The sequence below is a fragment of the Sardina pilchardus genome, chromosome 12 (genome assembly GCF_963854185.1).
Source record: "Sardina pilchardus chromosome 12, fSarPil1.1, whole genome shotgun sequence".
Lineage (NCBI taxonomy): Eukaryota > Metazoa > Chordata > Actinopteri > Clupeiformes > Clupeidae > Sardina > Sardina pilchardus.
In genome coordinates this window covers 3,471,322-3,493,249 of record NC_085005.1, presented here as the reverse complement: position 1 = coordinate 3,493,249, position 21,928 = coordinate 3,471,322, and the positions used below count along the sequence as shown (strand labels likewise).

General features: G+C 46.8%; 1 protein-coding gene across 1 annotated transcript in view; it reads right to left on the bottom strand.

Moving 5' to 3' along the window:
* Nucleotides 1-389: 389 nt before the first annotated feature.
* Nucleotides 390-21,928, bottom strand: part of rev3l (REV3 like, DNA directed polymerase zeta catalytic subunit) — a 45,495-nt gene continuing 23,956 nt past the window's right edge. The window contains exons 9-32 of the mRNA XM_062550542.1: nucleotides 19,811-19,941; nucleotides 18,425-18,550; nucleotides 18,073-18,292; nucleotides 16,888-17,030; nucleotides 12,760-16,792; nucleotides 11,715-12,625; nucleotides 11,365-11,453; nucleotides 11,034-11,159; nucleotides 10,632-10,824; nucleotides 10,407-10,518; nucleotides 10,003-10,118; nucleotides 9,346-9,464; nucleotides 9,102-9,220; nucleotides 8,639-8,780; nucleotides 7,952-8,196; nucleotides 7,578-7,686; nucleotides 7,202-7,408; nucleotides 6,845-6,954; nucleotides 6,596-6,710; nucleotides 6,313-6,450; nucleotides 5,717-5,907; nucleotides 4,428-4,674; nucleotides 2,865-3,089; nucleotides 390-743 (exon numbers count right to left, since the gene is read on the bottom strand). Coding sequence (XP_062406526.1) covers nucleotides 603-743; nucleotides 2,865-3,089; nucleotides 4,428-4,674; nucleotides 5,717-5,907; nucleotides 6,313-6,450; nucleotides 6,596-6,710; nucleotides 6,845-6,954; nucleotides 7,202-7,408; nucleotides 7,578-7,686; nucleotides 7,952-8,196; nucleotides 8,639-8,780; nucleotides 9,102-9,220; nucleotides 9,346-9,464; nucleotides 10,003-10,118; nucleotides 10,407-10,518; nucleotides 10,632-10,824; nucleotides 11,034-11,159; nucleotides 11,365-11,453; nucleotides 11,715-12,625; nucleotides 12,760-16,792; nucleotides 16,888-17,030; nucleotides 18,073-18,292; nucleotides 18,425-18,550; nucleotides 19,811-19,941 — 8,308 coding nt within the window. The 3' untranslated portion in view covers nucleotides 390-602. The remainder of the gene's footprint in view (nucleotides 744-2,864; nucleotides 3,090-4,427; nucleotides 4,675-5,716; nucleotides 5,908-6,312; nucleotides 6,451-6,595; nucleotides 6,711-6,844; nucleotides 6,955-7,201; nucleotides 7,409-7,577; nucleotides 7,687-7,951; nucleotides 8,197-8,638; nucleotides 8,781-9,101; nucleotides 9,221-9,345; nucleotides 9,465-10,002; nucleotides 10,119-10,406; nucleotides 10,519-10,631; nucleotides 10,825-11,033; nucleotides 11,160-11,364; nucleotides 11,454-11,714; nucleotides 12,626-12,759; nucleotides 16,793-16,887; nucleotides 17,031-18,072; nucleotides 18,293-18,424; nucleotides 18,551-19,810; nucleotides 19,942-21,928) is intronic.

The following is a 21,928-nucleotide window of genomic DNA, read 5'->3' as shown; positions in this document are numbered from 1 at the left end:
ACCATGACATATAATGTTCCATGTTTTAAAAGTGAGAAACCAATCAGATACACATTGATACTTCAAATTTGACCTATACAAGGCTTATTTACAAAAGATTGTACTGTTATATAAAAACAGATAAAGGGAACTGATGTCTGACAGTGGTTGATAGTTATGACCCTGGAGTACGATTGAATTCCAGTGAGGTCATTAGTGTCTTCGGTTTTGCAACCTGCAACAGCGCATAAGATATTTACTGAAAACAAATGTAATTCTGTTCAGGCCACATTCAGTCATTCAGTCCTGTTCATTAGAAACAGGATAAGGATAAAACAGACAACCGATAGCAGCGGAAGCCATTGATGCCAGTCAAACAAAAAGAATATGAGACCCCCCCCCCCACCCCACAAACCCTCACCCCATATGGGCACCCCATACCCAGTTTGAGTGTGCAGAAATACTCATGTCGACATGACGCAAACACAGTGGAACTCCAGAGGAGTCAAATGAAAGCACCACCAACGAAACAAAAAACAAAAACAAAAAGTCCACAGACGCTTGAAACACTGATTTAAAACAGCGATTAGCACCAAAAGAAGCTGTGTTTGCACTTGGGCCGCTCAGAACTGCTCCAAGAGCTGCCGCAAGTAAGGGCCCTTGGACAGCTGACGGTTGACCCGGGACAGCTTGTAGAGGACAGGACAGTCCAGCGACACACAGGGGACCTGCCGCTCAACACTCCCACTGCAGTTCCTGCAAATCTGTGGACACATGGGAACAGTCAGAACATGTGAAAACCAACAGTGTTGTATTTCAGAGCAAAAACCAACAGTGTTGTATTCCAGAGCATATCAGCTTCCACACCCTTCCTCTGCTGGAGTCACTCCTAGATTTGCTCTACGTCTATTCCTACCCACCAACTGATAGAGAAAGGACTTTGACCCTGAATGCATGCACTGCTTAACTGTAACACTCTGGCAATCAGCCAACACCTAGGAGTGAATGAGCTATATCTGTTGAGCTGTGTCACACTAGCCATTTGGAGCCTCCAGCCAGGCTCCCACACCTTATCGAAGAAAGAAATCCAAACACTTTTAAGGACTTTGTAAAAATACTTAACCCAAATCAAACACATTTACAATGCCCTATTTACATTTAGTCATTGAGCTGACACTTTTGCCCAAAGCCACTTACAAAAAAAAGAGAATAATCAAGGCCCAGTGCCAGTAAAAGACAGTAGTGTAGTAAGAATAATAAGAAATGCTACCTTGAATACGACAGAATGACAGTTCAAGATCAAGACAGGGTTAAGTAAAGTCAAGGACACAGATAATTAGCCTGGTCCTGACCATCCCATAATACTACCATTTCATTTCATATTATGGTCTGGAATTTCTTTGCTCTGAAGCGCTTGCAGGAAGCGGGAAGTAACGCCCAGTTCTGGTTTGAATTGATTGGACAGCTGAGAACAACATAGCGCAGGCGTTTAACGTCATCGTCACGAGCGCCCTCCCCCTTTCGCCCCCACCAACCCGTCTCTTCGTTTATTGGCTGCTTTATGGAGGGGGGGCGTTCTGTTACAATTCTACCGAGCAGAATGCTCCACAGAGGAGCACGGCCAGACACGTAGTGGAGGCAATCCTTGGCCGGAAGTACGTGGATGGCTCGCGAGGCTAACAGATAATAGGGAGGGCCAGACATAATAGATACGAATGTCATGGTCCAAGTGAAGAGTGTGGTGCTCTTTGTGGTGTTAGGAGAGGAAGGAGGAAGAGGAGGAACTCTTGGAAGAGCTGGGTCTTTAAGAGGTTGAAGATAGATGGCAGTCCCAGGTGGCAGTCTTTGGAGAAGAGCAGCGGTTAGGTAGTAGCATACGCCTTTATGAGAGCATTCAAGTGTGTGCGGAACCGGAGATGTCTGTAGGACAGAGTTATTGATTTGAATTTGATGCAGACAACTATAGGTAGCCAGGGGAGCTCAATGAGCTGTGGGGTAACGAGCGCCCTTTTGGGTTGACTGAAGACCAGACGCACCACCTCATTGTGGAACATCTGTAAGGGTGTTGCTGAACAGGCTGGGATGTCCATTGGAAGGGTGTTACAGTAGCCGAGGCGTGCGATATAACCATGGCCTGTACTAATGAGCTGGTAGCATACTGAGTTCGGTATGGCCTGATATTTCTTATATTGAATAGTCCTAAATGGCTAGACCGGGCGACCAAGGCAACATGGTCAGAGAAGGTCAATTGGTCATCAATCATGACACCTACATTTCAACTTTGCAGCCTTGGTTGGAAAACAGAGATAAGCTGGGAATGTTGATGTTTATTTTGGAAGCTGAGGTTTCAGCAATAGGAAAGTTTGCCTTGCGTGGTGGACCTGCGCAGAATGACTTGCTTGTCTTGACGCGAGTAGGTCCTCAAACAAAAGCTGACACTTTAGCGATAGCCTTTACGGAAATTGTAGGCGCTTTATTAAACACAGCTGTTCTGGACGGCGTTTGGCGTGGTCCGCCCGTTTGAGTTTCACATGGCAAAAGTTTAGATAAGGGGCGTGAATCACGCGCACCTGACTGTGTGATCGCTCATAGTCAGGCACAATTCACAGCTGAATTTCATTCAGATAGCTCCAGTGTGTGAGTGTGTGTGTGTGTGTGTGAGTGTGTACTGCCGTCAAGAGGTTTGGTTACATATCAAATCATAAAAAAACATGACATCGCTTTTTCAGATCCTCCTATTGGTAGCCAGTGCAGTCTTGTGATGCACAACACCTTACACCCAACCTACTGCAGCTTGTGAGATAGTACAAGATGTGGACTTTCTAAACCCAAAAGACCCAGCGGGCGTCTGGACTCAGCGGGTGGGCGTCCGGTGGGCGTCTCACCTTGAGCAGCTGGTCCTGCTGGCTCTCCCACAGGCGCAGCTCCTGGTGCAGGGTGACGGCCACGCGCTGCGGCTCGGCGCGGCAGCGCTCGCACACGCCCAGCTGGGTCAGCTCGTCACACACCGGGCAGTGCAGCGTGGTGAAGTACTGGGAGATGGTGCCCTTCCGGCCCGACTCCTCTCGGCCAGCACCCCCTGCCGAGGCAGAGCACCAGGCCTTCTGAACCTGGGTACACAAACACACACACACACACACACACACACACACACACACACATTAAGGTTCTAAGGTTCTAAGATCTGGAACTTGCTTCAATGGCACAATAAACCGTCTTGAGGGTTGAAAATGGTCACCTTCCTAAAATAATGGCATATGTACAGTAACTTTTCAGAAAACACAAAAAAAGTTCACCAAAAATGGAATGATGATTTAGGGAAGAAAATCCTTTTTGTCAAACAATGAGTTGTGTCATTATTTTAGAAAGGTGACAACATGATAAAAAAAAATAATGGTAAACTTTCTCAGATGAAATCTAAAAAACATTCATAAGTAAGGCTGTATTTTTCACTGTGTATTTGTAAGAATGTATATTTCATTCGAGGACAAATAACAATTGAAAACATACTGTAGGAGGCAGGCCTTACAACTCTAGAATCTACATGAAATCAACCACCAGATGGCGCTTGAACCTCAAAACGGACACGTCTAAAATAGGCTGTGAAACAGGAGTCAAACATGTACTACACAGTACTCTAGCAACAGGGGAGGACTTCTGGCCTAGACCTCCAATCAAACACAAATAGGTCATGTTTACTGTCCGCAGTCTGCAACAGTAGGTCTCAACCACTAAAATGCTTCATTTAAAATGTAATTAATTTGTCAGTAGCTTGGTTTATGAAGAGAAGTTGCTATAAAAATCAATATGCTTCCATGGGGCATAAAAAAAAACAAGTGAAAATAAAATGAACATGGATCAGTTGAGCAATGTTATGGTCAATAATCCCTAAGCAGTGGCTCTAGTTAACCCTGCTGACGGCCAACACAACGCGTCACAGTCATGTGCTCAGCTGAAGGCAAATGACCATCATGGTAACACGCCACACACAACATTAATTTGCAGGAGGAGCTATTCATTAATCCAAAGGCTGCCAGATGTTAAACTATATTACATTAGTATTCTATTTTTTTGTCCAGTATTCATCAAATATAGATGGGTGCAGTGGCAGCCTATTACAGACATTTAACGCACATCTTTTACTGATTTTTTTTTTGCATCAAAATATCCTTTTGATGTAACACTCATCATCATTGGCCCTCTGATGAACAGCAGAATTTCCCCTTCAGCTCCACTCCAAATGGCTGTGTTATGCACTTCAAGTCTCTCCATATGTTTGTCATCACAATGACCACAAAACACAGAGCGACCGCAGAATGCGAGCAGCAGAGAGTAGAGAGGGTAGAGGAGTTGGAGGCACTGCGCTGCCTACTTGCCCAGCCCTGCCAATTTAACCACCCCACCCCCTCCCTCCCTCCCTCCCTCGCCTCCCTCCCTCGCCCGCTCACCCTAGGCAGCTCCTGGTACCAGCCGAAGACGTCCACGCCGATGAGGGTGAAGATGCGCGCCAGCGGCGGCAGGATCTGCTTGCTGATGTAGTAGGTGGCGTTGAGGCGGAGGCCGGGGTCCTGCAGCACCTCCAGGGGGCGCCGCACCAGCTGGATGAGGGGCACGCCGGGCGAGCCGTACACGATCACGTAGGGCACCCGCTCACCCACCCGCGGCTCCAGCCGCCGGTCATGTGCCATCATCCGCCTGTGGGGGGCGCCAGAGAGCGGGACATGTTATGGCTTGTCCAGCAGACCTTGAAGAGCACGCTCAGGCAAGCCATTTACTCTTAAGGCCTTAAACAAAGTCACCACTAACAATGCAGTTACTTACAATACACACAGAGAATTATAACAGTGCTAATATCTGCTGACTAGCATAATTAACTCCTAATTAACTCCTAATTAACGCAAGTCCAAATATAATTTCATTTTAGTAACACTATAATAATGAAGGATTCCTTTTTGTGCTGTAAAATGACCAAAATGTACAGATTCTATTCTGGCTTCTTCATAACTCTGTGAAAGCTTTTCTTTTCACTGAGATTCGGAAATTTAATTTTTCCACCCATTAATGGCCAGGTTGCTAGGCAACAGACTCAGGTACAGTAGACTGAGGCTGGCAATAGCATGAGCAGACAATAGATATTGTGTAGTAAGTGGATTCATACACTCCACGTCTAAAGGAGGGACTCCATCTCTGTCTCTCACACCCATACAAACACACACACACACACACACACACACACAAACAAACAAACAGTATACATGCTAGCAGAATAGCAAACGCTTTTATGTTAAAAGAATCAATTTCTCTTCAGGCACACTGACCACTTGTGTGTGTGTGTGTGTGTGTGTGTGTGTGTGTGTGTGTGTGTGTGTGTGTGTGTGTGTGTCTGTGGCTTTTGAGAGTCTCTGTACAATTTTCCAGCATGTGATGACCCTTGAGTGCCCTCACCTTTGCCAACGTGTCCAGCATTGGCTTTTCCCAGACTACTCTACTCCCCCCCCCCCCCCCCCCTCAGCCTTAACTTGTGCCTGTACTGTTTCCACTGGGAGCAAACCGCCACTGTGCATAGCTACTGCATTCTGGTTTCATTTAGTGCCCATTCATTGGTTTTATGATGGCACCAGGCAGCATTTAGCAAACCACACAAAGAACAGTAAAGGATTTTCTCTCTTACACTCACATGCAAGCACGCACGCACACACACCACACACACACACACACACACAGATGCCTTCTTCACCTGGTGAGCTCCAGCGCTGGTACACAGGCCCCAGGTCTGTAGGAGCTGCTGCCGCGGTACTCCTTGGCGAAGGTGAGGTCCTGCATGCTGGCCTTGGCCTCCAGGATCTTCACGCACTGCCGCTGGACGTACTGCTTCACCTGGCTGATGTCGCGCGTCTCAAACAGCAGCTTGATGGAGCGCTCCAGGATCTGTGTGGAAGGGGGGATACGGTATGTGGGCAAACCTCAAGCCTGCACTGTGCATCTGCTGATTAAAACATCATTCAGTCTGTCCACACAACCAACCCACCCACTGTGGGACTCACAGGGACCATGCACACACACACACACACACACACACACAGACACACACACACAGACACACACAGACACACAGACACACACACACACACACACACACACACAGCCTAGCTGAATTCATCTCAGCCAGACATGGTGGCTTGCCTCACTGCCATATTTGCTATTATTTTGCTCCCATTTCAGACGCTGAGTGCCGTGGCTCTGAGGCTTAAGCTCCCGCTCTAAGTGCCGCTGTGATCGCGCCGCCACCATAAAAGGTGGAGAGCGGCCCTGGCGTGCTGGAGAGGCGGTTACCTTGGCAACAGCCGGGCAGCCGTCTCGGCGAACCGTCTCGATTCCCTTGGCGTCGAGCACGGGGTCCTTCTGGTCCAGACTCTCATACATGTAGCCCACGTAGCGCTTCTTAGTCTGGAGAACGCAGGGGAGGTAAACCTGTGGCGGCGCACGCACACACACAAACACACACACACACACACACACACACACAGAAATAGTAATGTTAAATCTATAAAGATATGCCAAAGCATGTGTCACTGTCTGCCAACAACAACAACAATGTATGCACACAGCAACATACCTTCTCAAATTTGAGCTTGACTGGTTTTGGGTTGGTGGCAGTCACTGCGTCTGCAATCTCATTGCCAATTTTGAACGCCTGCTCTTTGGTGGCTCCCTTCAGGAGCACAAACATGCTGAGGGGAGACAAAGAACGGAGAATGAAAAGAATGAAAATCCCTCCGTTTGATTTAACTCAATTTGATTTGATTTAATGCTATAAATGTAATAGAATAAAATACTCTTTGTTTCTCACTCTCTCCTCTCTTACCTGTCTGTATCTCCGTAAACGACTCGCGCTCCCCACTTCTTAGTGTCATTGACGAGCTTGATTGCCCTCTCCAAGGTCTCTCGGGCTTTATGGACGATACTGTCGCCCACCTACAGCCAAAGCATGGAACTCATGAATGCCAATGGCCTCGAGCAATGCAAACAAAGGGCACGGGGCTTACGCTAAAAGGGTAATTAGACACTTGGGACGTCACGGTTACCGAGCGCTTCTTCGCTTGTCTATACATTAAGGTCACGCAGTTCCACCGAGGGACGCGTTGTTGTATGCATGATGGCACGCTAGTGGACGTGTTGCCCTTGGCGGCAGAAGTGGAAAGGGCACAAGAGCGGCGCTCACCTCAACGCTGGGCATCCTGCCCGAGAAGCTGGCGGCCGTGTAGCCGAAGGTGACGTTGGCGATGAGCTTGAGGCCCAGCTGGCGGGCGTGCAGCAGGCGCGTGAGGGCGCGGTCGCCTTTGTTGGCCTTCATGGACTGCTTGACCATGATCCGCGTCTTCAGGATCTCCTCCAGCATGCCGGGCAACACACCCTTACGCACGGAGGGCTAAACAGACACACAGACACACAGACACACACACACACACACACACACACACACACAGACACACACACACACAATTTACAGAGACTCAAACGGTGGGGTGGGCAGTTATAAAGCAATCACCCAGGTGTGATCACAGCGATCTGAGGGTGTGAAAAAGAGATGGCCATACCTTTACAAAAGCAACGCCATTGGGAGAGACTGTGATGTCGTTGCGGAGCTCATAGAGCAGATCGGGTGGAACACGAAGAGAAGTGCAGCCGAACTTGACTTCATCATGTCTGCCACAAATTCAGAAAGAGAGACTTTAAAATACAGTATGATCTATATACACACATGCCTGCTTGTATAGCTAACGCTAAAGAACCATTATAAAACCCAAAAATCAAACCAGATTCGTCTTATGACATTCTACTTAGTAACAAAGTAATACAGTTGCTCCCTACAGTAACAATGGAATAGTCAGGGAAGTCAATCATAAGTGAGCATTACACCACCCATCAGGAGTCAGATCATGAATGAAATAGCAGCGCTCCCTGCACTTACGTCCCCAGGCTCTCCACGTGTCCGAGGCAGGTGGAGTAGCAGTAGTTGTAGGCGATGACGATGGAGGGGTAGAGGGACTGGAAGTCCAGCACCACCACCGAGTTGCTGTAGAAGCGCGACTCGGGCTCCATGACCAGCGGGATGCACTGCGGCGCCCTCTGCTGGGCCCTCTGCTGCGTGCTGGGCGTCACGGGGATGTAGTTCATGGGCTTGGCCAGCCGCAGCATCATGGACTCCACGCGATACTGCACACAGCACACACACACACAACACAGGCCCTCCATGTCAAAGGTCTAGAGTGACACCAATACTACGGAGTCTGGCTCAAAGAGGCCATGGGGCATATGTTTGAAACTGCACTCTCTACACTCTGTATCATCAGATAGGGATCCATTCATCAGGTTCAACATTTCATTTGAACAAAGACTGAGCATCAACGTACATCTAAACATGCGTTGTCAAACAATTGAAAGTGGTTGAGATACGAGTTTGGCAACTTGACACCCATGGGAAGCAGTTTGATCATTTTACAGTCGTGAGAAATCCCATGATCCTGCGGTGTGGTAATCCAATATTCATGCCTTATGTTCCTGTCACGGCTGGATCAAGTTCCGACATGGCTGCAGTACACTCAGAGTGGCCCAGTCACACAGCCAGAGCTTGGAGTAGTGAGTGGACAGCACTGACCTGTGAGCCTCTGGTCAGCACGTGGTAGAACTGGATGCCGAAGACTCGCGCGAGCTCACTGGTCCTGCCGATGATGTCCTGCTGCTGCAGAAGCTGCATGCAGCCGCACACACGGCTCACATAGTGGTCCACCACCTTCCATCTGCAACCACATACACAGCCTTACACAGCTGCCTTCACTTCCACTTGGCACACAGCACACCATATCTTAGTGAAATAGATGCATAGTGTGATGTGTGATGAGCTTTTATTCTAAAGCAGAAACCATGCTTGTGATCAGAAACTGAAAGAGCTAATTATTCAATTGATTAGTAAAGTGTAACAGTTTCCTGGGTAAAACAATACATTAGGAGTCCAGTGTTTAGCTTACAACACACTACTACAAATATAGGGGAAATAGATGAGACGGTCTGTATAGTATGTCATTGCTGCACCTACATGTAGGTCAAAGTGGCCGACCTACCTGTAGAGGTCAGTGGTGTGGTCAAACCAGTCAGAGAGGGTCCGATGGTTGAAAAAGGGAAAGCGCTGGTGCAGAATATGAAAGGCCACGTTCTCAAAGCTGAAGCTAGTCAGTGCCGCCTGACAAAAGAAAGAGACAAAGCAAAAGTGTCACCTCTGAATTGTCCTAAGAATAACCAATGAACAAAGGTGTGACATGAGCTCTGAGACGTGGCAAGTCCAAGATGGCTTTTCATTGATTTTACCTCAGTTTTCATCACCCTCCAGAGGTTGAGGACAATGCGCCCAACAATGTGGATCTCCGTCATGGTGTCGGCACCATACTCGTCCTTCTCTGCTGTGAAGCGGTTCTCCTTTGCATCATCTGAGGATGGAGAATTATCATAAATCCATTAGAATAGGACTACCTTATCAAAGCACAGGCACATCACATCTCACCAAAGGGGTTTGTCTCTCAAGAATGCTTAATGCCCTGGGACTGGTGACAGCATGACAGATTCTGTTAAGGGGAATTCACAGTTCTGGCCTTGGGAGAAAGAGATAGAGAAAACACTGGGAAAAAACACAGGCATCTTCCCAAGGGCTCCAGCTCTGCTGCACTCAAATGGCTTTCACAAAGGATACTGCCAACTGCACTTTGGCTGGAATACCACAGGCGCGTGCCCTGACAGTAAATGCCAAGTGTTTGGCTGGCGAACACCAAACGTGATTTGATAAAAATGGGATACTCCAAAAATCCCCCGCTCTTAGATGCAGGAGTCACTGCTGATTAGATTTAGGAGAGGAAGTGATCAATTTACTGTCCACACCAGTGCTCATCCTCTACCCATGTTTCAGCTTGTGTAAAACAGCAGCCCGGGAGCGTCAGTCTGACCGCCCTGCCTGGCGGAGTGTCACCTTACCTGGCACTCGCGAGAGCTGCTGGCACAGGTCCACCCCCAGTGTCGACGCCCGCTGGAGGAGGTAGCCCCAGGAATGCATCTGCACCTCGTAGCCGAGTAGGATGTCTGGGTCATATCTGCCAAAAGAGGAGCTCAAGTTTATTGGGGGGATCCATTAGCCACATATGAGGTTTGCTAGACAGAACAGTTTGGTAATATCTTAAATGACAGGGAAGTAAAAAGAACACCCCTCCACATAATAATCTACTACTACTAGTATTGCTATTTTTTTTATATGTATAGCTCTTTTTTCAACTCATGGTTGCTTTACAGAGTCAAAGCAAGAAAAAAAGAAGATACAAGCAAGAAAATACAACACATTGAACTGTCACACTGTGAATGGATCAGTCATTTGAAGCCCATACTTCCGAATGATACTGGTGACTTCCTGAAAGAGCTCCTTCTCGTCTGAGGCGTAAGTGACATGCAATCCTGAAACACCTGATCGAACCAGGAGAGGTGCTGTACTTCTTGAACCTGTAGACAAGAAGACAACCATGTTAATATTATGCCAATCCCCTGCTCAGTGACAGAGACAATGTATGTGTATGATAAACTTCAAAGCGAAGAAAACTCTTCTGCGGTCGCACCTTGCTCCCGGGAGTGGCAGTCTTTGTCCACCACGATGGCACCGGTCACCTGCATGTTGTCCGACTCAGGCAGGGGGGCGTCTGAGCTGAAGCTGTAGAATAAGGCACAAATGGGGTCGAACTCGGGGTCTGGCTCCAGGTCCCGGCGCGTCCGTGCATGGAGTTCCATACACATCAAGGTCATATACTGCACCTGCACAATAAAGGGAAATAAAGCCAACTGTCAGATCTCCCGACTGAGTAACTGCCACAACCTTAATCTGAATCTAACACAACCAAGAGACACCATCAGATGGATTGAAAATATACAATAGAACATCAAAGTCTTTCTGGAAGTGCTGCTGACTTATCCAATTCCAACATCCCTGTATTACTCGATATTGAGGTTGGGGCTTGGCTTACCTCATGGAGCGCTTTGGCCTCCTGCAGATTCTGCATGCTGACCTTGAAGCCATAAGAGTTGCAGATGGATGGTCCCTCAATTTGAGAGTTGTCTTTCTTTACAACATTCATTGCGGTGAACTGATTCTGTGGAGTGGAGAGAAGGAAAGCCAAAGCTATGTTTAGATATCTGAACAATTGAAAAGAACCAATACATCCAGACTTGTGATTAATCCTGTGCATATTTGCAGTGAAGATTTGACATACCAGTCTACTGAGTGAGCAAACATGACTCATGACCTTAAACAATCAATCTTTGCACAAAAAAAATAATCAGAGCCTTCAGTCTGACCTTCATCTGAGTGGTCAGGAGTACTCTCCTCAATGCATCTGTATGGCTTCCTCTCCTCTGCTGTAGTCTCTGAGAGCGGGGCTCCATTTCTACACAGAAATAAAGAACAGTTGGGCATGTTATGGGTGTAAAACTGCCTTTGGGAGTTGCCTTTGCATTTAAATTCCCGTGACAGATTAACAGTTACAGTGTGCCTGAATTTCACACCAGGATGAAGAGGTAAAAAAGGAAAAAAAATACTTGATAGAAGTAGTGCGTTCTATGTATGAGGTAATTCAAAATCACAAAGTCCTGAGAAGTCGTCATAAATGAGAAATATGAGGAACAGAGGTTCAATATGGCTAACTTACCTTCAGTCAAGGGTGGACTGCTGGTACACGTGGATGTTGGCTCAGCTTTGCTTCTTCTTCTGCTGGTAACTGGTGTACTGTGCAGCAGGTAAGGACTGGCACTGTCCTCGTCCATCGACTTGATCCGTAATGGAGAAGGAGAGAGAAACTCTTTCTGGGGCCTGTTTTCAGAGGAGATGCCATCTTCATCATGAAGGTCACCAGGACTGGGAGATGACAATGCTTGTTTGATTTCCCTTTGCTCTGCGTCATCATTTCTTGGTGTAGAGCTTGGTAGAACTGTGCGTTGCCATGGTGGCAACACAGGAGAGTCAGGGGATATGGATTGTTCAGAATAGTCATAATGCTCGTCATCCTCGTCCTTTGAGTACGTGTCCCTCTCTGATTTCACCTCCTTGGGGGGGCTCCCAGGCTCTGCTGCATGATGCTGGCTTTTACGGATGGACAGATTTAAACCTCTTTTCCTGATAACCCGCAACGGGGAGCTCCTCTCAATCCTGATTTGGTCTTTTTCAGAATTAGCTCCACAACTAGGCACACTTTCAACCATTTGATGATTTCTTTCCCTTGTCAACTCTGTTATCTCTTGAGCAACAGTGGCTCTCCTTTGTCTTTGAAGCTGTTCAAACTGTTTCTTTGCCTGCAGCCATATCTGTACTCGCTCTCGGCTTGGAGCACTTCTGCAGGGCAGCAGGATGACTTTCTGATCACCAGAGGATGGACTGAGTTCTTTCTGGTCCTTGGTTGCCTCTGATGTCTCAGTTCCATATGTTGATGAGGAACCTGGTTTGGTCATTGCAGAGAAAGCAGCCTTCCAGAACTGAAGACCCTCGACTGACAAATCCCCGTTAAACTCATTCAGCTCATTTGCTAGTCTGGTCTCAATTGTCAGTTTGCGTCCACCGATTTCCCTACAGAGCAAAAAAGAAGGAAAGCATTTGAGCACCCATAAAACAGGCATTTATGAAGTTATTAACTTGATAAACATGTACAACTAAAAGGCAGGAAATGTAAAAATAAAACAAAAAGTAATTGATTGTCTCACCTGGGTCTTAGAGGAGCATCTGATGGATCACTGCAAAATGGCTCCTGGTAGGTAGCCTCCGAAAGGTCTAGACTGAGGAGGGTGCTGACGATTTCCTCTCGGCTTGGGGGTGACATGAGAGGTTTGAGGATGTGGGCTCCTCCAGCACCCTTAAGGGACTGGCTGCAAGCCCTCACCTGTGAAAGTGAACTAACAGAACGTGGAGAGCTGCTGGGTGTGGTCGTGGACATGGCGTCATTCCCATCCAGGTCACCCACTGGGGAAGCACCACTTTCTGCAAACGAAGCTGAGGTTAAAGGCAGGAAAGAGTCCAGAGCAAAGAGGAAGTCTCTTTTTTCACAGTGAAAGTCTTGGAAATGACTAAGACTGTGATGCTTCCCCAATGATGCCCAGTCTTTTCCCCTCCTATCAGGCTCAAGCAGAGACAGAGATAAATTGCCAGAGATGATTTCTCCATTTTCTCCTGATGTCTTGTCAAAGAGGTCGGGGCTAGTAGGACCTGACCTCAGCCATTCTGGCGCAGGCTTGGGATCTTCTCCAGACAGTGTCCTTTCCTCAATGCTTTTCAATCCCATGTTTAGAGCAGAGATTGCTTCCTGGTTGAAATCACTCAGGAACTTTTGTGGCAGAATCTTGTCAGCAACCACAAACTGACTGCCTGAGTAGAGACTGGAAAAGTCTGTTTGGCTAATGGCATTTATGTCAAAGTTGTAGTTATGAGGGAGTTCTGGTGATAAACTGTCCTCTATTGAATAGCAGCTGTCGAAACCATGGTCTGTTGGGAAAGTTGGGCTACCATCGGATAAAGGGGGCTCAATCTTAATGTTTTCCTGCTTGCAGTTTTGATTTTTCCTGCTCCTTGGTTTTTTCTCCTTTGGAGTTTGGTTTCTTGGTGCCCTTGGCTTTCGCACAGTGGTGGATGGGGCCCTCTTCGCTTTTGATGACTTGTTCTCAGAATTTGTGGCAGTATCAGTTGATGCAGTGGTGTTTGGAGTCTGTGAGGCAGCTTGAGCTTCTTGGCTCTGTCCCAATCTCTGTCTTTTCTGTAGAAGCTCCTTCAAAACAGCAAGCCCTGAAGGCATTTCAGTTGTCAGAGGGATCTCTCCATTTCTTGGGCCTGTATGGGGTTTTTCATCTTTGGGTAACGATTCATGACCACTTGTTGGCACCGCAGGGTTGGATTTATTCTGAAAAGTTTCAGACGGAGTGTTAGCTTCTTCACTCTTCTCCTTCTTCCTTGAAGTACGCCTTCTTGCCTTAGCTGCAGCCTTTAGAGCAATCTCTGGCACCTGTGAACTGTCTGCGCCCTCCTCAAGGTCAGATGGTTCACTTTTGAATTCATAGGGATTTGGTGGACTGGGCACTGACTCAGACTTGGGGTTTGAAGTCTGTGACACAGATCTACTGTATGTTATGACAGAGCAAGGATATCCAATACTTCCAGAGGCTGGAGAGGACTGGCTCCTTTGAAATCTCTCACTTTCAAACTGAATAGAGGAACTCTGGCTGCATTTCTCTGACTGAGCAGCTGGTGTACTGGTCTCATCGTCCACCTGTGTTTTGAGATTAAGTGCTACACTTTGGTATGGCTCACTGATGTTAATTTCACTCTTCTCAATCTTTGGCTCAATAAAAGTTGTCACAGTCTGAGTTCTTGTGTCTTTGACAACAACTGAACTATTATCACCCAACATCGCTGCTGACGTCTGTAGGGAAGAGCCCTCAACTGATGAGGATTCAGAAGCAGGCAGAGTGCCCTCCTGATTTACGGACCTTGCATCTTCACAGTTCCTGTCAATGGAGGCTACTGTTTCATTCACTGGTTTCTTTTTACGGGACTTTCTAGTATTTTTACTTGAGGAATCATCCTGACCACATAAAGGGGTCGTCTCCAGATCTTTCTTCTGTTTCCTTCCATTACCTTGAGTACTGGCCTGCTTTGTATTATCTTTGGCAGGCGGAGGGTCTGACTGCTTGGTGGCCTTAGTCTTTCTTCTTGGACTTACAGTAGCTGCCTTCCTGGGCTTGGTTGTGCGACTTTTGCGCTGAGACCCTTGGCCTTGCAAATCTGATGTGGTGTCTTGATATGGGAAGCCTAGACAGGGATCATTGAATGGATTGATCAAGTGATCATTGAAGGTGGATTCCATGATGGGGTCAGATGGGGACCAACAACGTGGTGGTGTTGAGTCAGTGGGACTAGGAGCCCTGTCAGACAGATAACCTAACTCAACCATCACATCTGAATACTCCGTTGAGTAGTCATCAGTGAGGTCATTGTAACAAGGCCAAGGAGCTGGCAGGCTGGGTATAGGTAATGCATTTTTGCCATTCTGAACTTTGACACCTGGCTTACTTCTGGCTTTTGGAGGGGCAGGAGGGTTAGCTTTCTTTGTAGTGGGGTTAACTTTGGCCTTCTTTTTTGAGGGTTTCTTTATCTTTTGTTCACAGGGTGGAAACTTAACTGCAGTTGACTCTGGCACCTTGGGCCAGAAGGTTTTTAAAGGGGCCAGTCTGTTATATTGTTCCAATTTATCTGGTGTCAAGGTCACATGCGGCTCTTCTGCGTTCACTTTAGCCATTTTCACCAGCATGTTCTTCTGACCTTTGAATCTGTTGATGATTATGTACTTTATGATGATTGGTGGCTCTTTCTTGGAAATCTTTCTCCGCTTTTGATTCTTGAACTCCTGCCCACTGAGTACACAGTTGTCTTTCAGGTTTTCTGGTACTGAGGTAGCCTGCTTTAGAATTGCGCTAGAGTGCTCTCCATCCTCACTGTCATAGCTCATTTTCCGCTTTGCCCTCAAAGTGTATTTGCTACCTGGCAAACTTGACACTTTAGTGCAAGCCACTTTGGCTGGTAGCTCAGTGAGCGGTGTTAATCTGTCTTCAATGGGAGCCTCCACTGGTTCGTCAGGTACATGACCTTCAGTCTTAGGTTCTGATGTCTCCATCTCTGGAGTCTCCATCTCCTCATTACTTTCTACACTCTTTGGACAAACAGGTGTAATTGCTGTAAAGTCTGTGTCATCCTTTGGAGGTTGGACATCAGGGGTGGGGCTGTCCACAACATTAGCTTTCCTCTGGGTGGCAGCACGAATGGCCTTTTTGCTGAGCTTTAGCCTGGATCGTCTCTGCTCTGGCTGACTGGGTTTTCCAGAACTATCCCCAGTTTTACTCATTACATTCTTTTTTGCTGGTCTAGTGAGGCAGTTTGAGAGTATGACACTTGGGAAAAACTTATAGTGGGCCTCCTGCTGTGCCACAATGGTTCGCTCGGTCTTGTTCTCCTGATAATCCTCATACCTGATTTTCAACTCGCCAACGTCGCCCTCCTCCCCATCACTGCCCATCTCACCTTCTTGAGGATCCAGGAGCATGCTCTCCTCCATGGGACTTGATGCCTGCTCCAGACTCCTTGGCACAGGACTCTTACAATCTTTCTGGCTCAGTTCAATGTCTGCTGTTGTGGGGCAGCTCATTAACTCAGAGTAACACAACGAGAAGCTCCTGTGGTTTTGGAGAAGAGACAAGTGGTTCTTTTCCATGTTTTTAATACTGCTGTACTTTTTCCTACTCTGAGTAATTTTTCCATTTCCAAAGGGTAGGCTGTCTGGGTCTGACTTGTTCAGGGCAATAGTACTGCTTTCATAGTTGTACAGGGGGTGCACAGCCATTTTTTCCACACCAATAGGGGACACCTCTGCTCTGTTGGCCATGCTGCAGGGGATGGGGTGTTTCACTGGCTGAATGTAAGGTATCTCTTTATTGACTTTAAATCCAGTTGAACATTCACTGCTCTCCTGACTGATGGAGCCTTTCGAGATAAAGTGCTTGTCTAATGATTCCTCTCTTTCAGGGGCCAGGGCCTGCCTGTGCTCAGGATGTGTGCAGTCCAGAAGGATTTTGGCTGAGGATGGGGGCTCCATGTGGACAGCGTCACTCTGGAAGGGATTCCGCTTGGCAAGAATCTGGTCGGTAGCAGGCAGCGATGAATGATTCCTGGAGCTTTTGTCCTTCGGTGATGCATCTAGAGAGAAACAGCAAACATTTCTCAGTAAAGACAAACCAGTGTCGCTTAGAACACTACAAAAAAATTGAAGAGAAAAGTAAGACAAGACCCACCACTGTTCTCATCTGCAGCCCCATCCAACTGGGGTATTGACAGGTCAGCGAAGAGGGAGTTATTTCCACTCCAGTCCATCTCCTCCTCTGATGAGTCCTGCTGGTCCTCACTGGAGCCCTCACCCTTGTCCTTGAGACTGAGTCTGTGCAGGAAAAGTCACAAAAGTACTGGCTGCTTTAAATACTTTCCCTTTTATCTTTTTAATCACAATATATATGAGACTGAATAGAAAATTAGAAATGGGTTTAAAGTGAGGTTATTCAGGTCAGAACAGTTTCCCTTTTATCTTTTAATCACAATATATTTGAGAGACCAAGAGCTCTATTTTGCCAATCAGAAGCGCAGCGCAAAGTGGCGCAAAGCTTATTCTTATATTATACCCAGTCAGTGGCGGATTTTGCGCCATGCACTCCATATTTATTAAACTTTGCGCCCAGGGGTGAGGCAGAAGGTGTGGTCTGGTGCATGATCCAAAAATCACTACCTTATACACTTTTAAAAATGTTACGCAACTGACCAAGAAAAACCTGGTCTATAGCAAAAGGCGCATAATTAGGATATTTATTCAGTCATTCGAAAATTATTGGGGTAAGTGTTGATTTTTTCAGGCTAGGTTTTCGATGGTAACCCCTTGTCAGTCAATAGTGAAAGTAATTAACTATGTAGAACTGTTTTGTCGTTGACTATGAGACAACGGTGAAGTTAGTTTCACTTTGCCCAGGAGTTCAAATAATAGATGAGTGCGGATGCATGTAGGCTATACTCTGCTTGTCACAAACAGGCTTTAGTAAAGCAAGATTTAGAGGAATCCCTGTTCCATATAGTCTCACGTGCAAGCAGATTCCTGCATTCCAGAATGCGTTGCTGACTATCAAAATACCGATGCTGTTTGAAGTTGCACTGGTTGCTGTTAAAGGTTGTTTTAAAGGATGTTAGGCCCAAAACACACCCATGACTGATTCAGAAACAAAAGAACCTTTTTGCACCAAGCGCCCGACATTTGACCACATAGTTGCCTTTAATGTCCTTTAAACTTTACGCCTCTGACCATCTGTTTCTGATCAGCAAATCAGAGCCCCAAATAGAAAATTACAAATGGGTTTGAGGTGAGGTTATTCAGGTCAGAAGAAGCAAAAATAAAAACAACATCAAAAGCAGGTGAGGAGGTAAAAAAGTAATCAAACCTTTGTCTTGATGACTGCTCAGGAATGTCATTATCCCATCTCTGTGACATCAGCATACTCAGCTCCGCCTCCTCCCTCTCCATCTCCGGTCCTGCCTCCTCCTCGTCGCTGTTGTAAGGGCAGCTCCCACTGTTGGTGACCTGCCTGCCCACATCAGCCTGAAACCTCGGGTCCTCAAACCCAGCCAGGAGTTCATCCAAGGCCCTGTCCTGGCTGTTCTCTGGAAGACACAACCAATAATCTACAGTTGGTGACTGTCATACTTCGTTGATCATGGTATGTATTATTGTATCATACTGTGGTCTGCCATTAAGTGGCCATTAAATGACCGTAGGGGAGTGCAGCTTTTTACCCAGTCCGGACTGATTGGATGATTGTGAGAGGGGAAGAAAGGTCTGACTGTTCTCCAGTAGACTGAGAATGGCCTCTTCATCTACAATGGCCGAGTCAGCTTCCCGCCCACCAGGTCTCTTGGTATCTAAAGGGAAAGTCATGGCAACTGATAATTAAAATGACTGTAATTACAGCAATAAATCATTCTAGACATGCTTTAAAAAGTTTTAGTCTATAAAATAAAACTATTTCTAGAAAAATAATTATGACATTATTCTGAAAGTGGACATTATGTTCCCCAATTTTACTATGCATTTTGATCCTTGTTCACACCAAAAACTGTAGTAGCCTAATAAAAAGAATATATGAAACGCTATTAAAATCCTGAGCCTGGTTTCCAAAAAGCATTGTAAGCCTAAGGAGGTCGTAAAGTCCCTCTTGCAAACATCTTAAGATTTGCGGACTGTGTTTCCCGAAACCATCGTTGCTTAAGAACGTCGTCAAAACACTCGTAGATCTGTTTGTTGATGACTAAGAGCGTCTTAACAAGTACTTGTCATTGAGGTCACCAGCAGGACATAAAGAGAAATTACAACAAAGAATATAATTATCCAATTTACGTTACAATTCTTCATTGTATCTACTTCAGATCAGATTTAGTGTGCAAAATAGCATACATTCATGCTCATAACTTAAAATGGATAAAAATGCAATTAAGTTATGAAACGAGACTTTGCCAAAATGGTTTTCGATTATCTTTGTCTAAGTGTAAGCTATTTATTATTAGGCCTGTGAGGCTAAAGCAGAGTGGTTTAGTCTGTGCTGTGTCAAAATCTAAGTGTATATATCACTATACTTCTTTCTCATCTTCAAACGTCTTCTTCAGTGACACCGCAAAACACTATGGAGGCAGCACACACAGTGCGGCAACCACAAGTAGCAAAGAACAGGCATGACAAATGTACTGAGTAGCCCACGTCTATGTCCATACATCATGCAACAACCATGAAAACAGTGCAACAATTTCATCTTAAATTATTAATATTATTTCTGTCACTGTGTAGTATATAGCCTGCTGGGGATGTTTATATGAAGATGCCAAAGTAAAGTAGCTGTGACATGCGGTCACCTGACATCAGCAGAGGATATATCAGAACAATTAACTTGGACAGTTCCCCTTAAGAGCATCTTAAGAGCAGTGAACGTGGGTTCACTTTACAAGTATGTTCGGGAAACAGTCATAAAAAACAAACAAACGATCTTAAGATGAATCGTGGAAAACCCAAATAAGTACATGTATCCATCGTTATCGGGAAACCCTGATCAATAAAGACTGAGCGGTGCCCAGATTGCTTAGAACAGGAAACTGCTTTCCCAACTCCAGCACCAGCGCTGCAGGTCTCACCTGTGGCCGTGTCCCTGTGCGTCTCCACCTGGCTAGCGGGAGGAGCGTGCAGGTCCTGTGGGGGCAGGACATCGGGGTGTAGTGAGAGACCAGGGAAGGGCTCGTCCTCCTCGCTGTCCCCAGACTGGGTCCTGTGGTCAGAGATGAGATGAACAGTTAGATGAGGGACCCACCTCGGGGTCTCAGGGTGCTGTGGAACTGGTTTGGAGATCACCTGAATCACAGACCCCCACCCGCAGGAGTTGGGATACACTCTGGACTCGTTAGCCACCCAGACACTAATGCTTGCCTACAAAATGACGGCTGTGTCTGCTCCCTCTTCCTTAAAGACTTTCATCAAGGCTTATGTTACCCCGCGGCCGCTGCCTTCCTCCAAAGAATGTCATCTGGCACTGGCGCCCCTCGACAGTCCACAATTATTTTCACTTGTTGTTCCCCGTTGGTGAAATGATCTACCAAACACTACCAGGGCATCCCTCTCTTATCTTCAAGCAGCTCTTGAGGACCCAACTCTTCGGAGTACCTTCTCCTCAACACACCTAACATGCACTTTCCATGCACTTCCTCTCTTCCTTCTACTTCCTTGTGTGTTTGTGAGTTAATCCTTTCGCTAAATATAGACTGACGGACATCCAGCTGATACCAGATGCTTTTGATACCAGATGGTCCTGGATACAAGTTCCAGATTCTCTACCAAACTCGCTCATTTCAACCCTCCCTCTATTGTACGCAAACAAACAAACAAACAAACAAGGACACAAATCACTGGCTGTGCGGCTGACTATGCATGCCCAATTGTATCTGTTCATAGTGTCACCATTCCACAGTGCGGCACAACGGTGTGGAAAATGACAATCGCCACACTCAAGCGCTTCATATTAAGAAGCTTCAGTAGAACTAGATCTGAAGGCACATTCAGTGGCTTTATTTCCTCAGCTGGAGGCCGTGGTGGGAGTGCGGAGAGACTCCAGAGAGCGAGGTCTGTGCTCGGCTGGCTCCTCGCGTGTTAATTAGTCTCTCTGCTAACGACTCCAGGGGCTCTGGGGGGGAAGCTACGGCTGGCGGCGCGGGGAGATCCAGCGGTGATTAACTTAATGCAGCACAGGCTCCGCCCTCGCTTCCTCTCGGAGAAGTCGCGGAGTCTCCGTCCCGGATTGTTCCGGAGCCTCGCAGGGCAGGAGACGCCACTCGCGCCGCGCCAGAGAAGCGGGGCAGCTCGGGAATGCAGCGCTCGCAGAGCCAAACCGACAAACTCGCGTCACGTGAGCCCAGAATGTTCTCATGCCGCTCTACTCATGATGGATCTGCTAAATCTCAGCCCTTCTCCTATTCCTGAGTATCAAACTATGAATAGAAGCCATCTGGATATGACGCAAGGACAAGCTCTTGGCCAACTGTACTTTATTGAAAACAAAACAGTTTTCTCCTCCTTCTAACACAGAGCCGTGCCAGACCTCAATAGTTTCCCCCTCTCTCTTCCTCTCTGCGTGTGCTCCATACCCCCACCAAGGCCTGATGGAAGACATCAAGCTGGAAAAAGTACACAGGGAAACTGTACACACCAATTGGGTCTTTTCCTCTGAGCTCAACCTATGTGGTCGCCATCATGTCTCACTAATGTATGTGGAGGCAGCACATGTTTACGTTTAGAGGCCCTCCCACCGTCCACACGCCAGAGATGGAGGTTCAGGCACACACATCATCATCAACTCCCCGACCCTCCTCTCCCCGCCCCTCTGCACTCTGCCCTTCTGGAGAAGTTTCCAAATCCTTCATCTGTGCCAGTCGATAGCATGGAAAAAAAAAAGAAACTGCCAGTATGATTGCATGGTTATAAAAAAAATGAACATAATTTGAACCATTTGCAGTGGAAGCCTGGGAATTTAGACATAAAATAACTTCTTTGTCATTTACAGACTGCGGGATTCTCGTAGTTCAGGATATGTATGCTTTTGTCTATTGCTTGGAAAATGTATCTCTGCCATCCCTTTCATAATGGGAACCAGAATGTGCGAGCAAGAGAAAAGGGCGGATCTGCCTCACTTCTAGAGCTTTCTTTCCTCGATGTCTTTGTTAAACCCGTTCTCAAAGCATGGGACGACACAGAGGCCTGGGTGA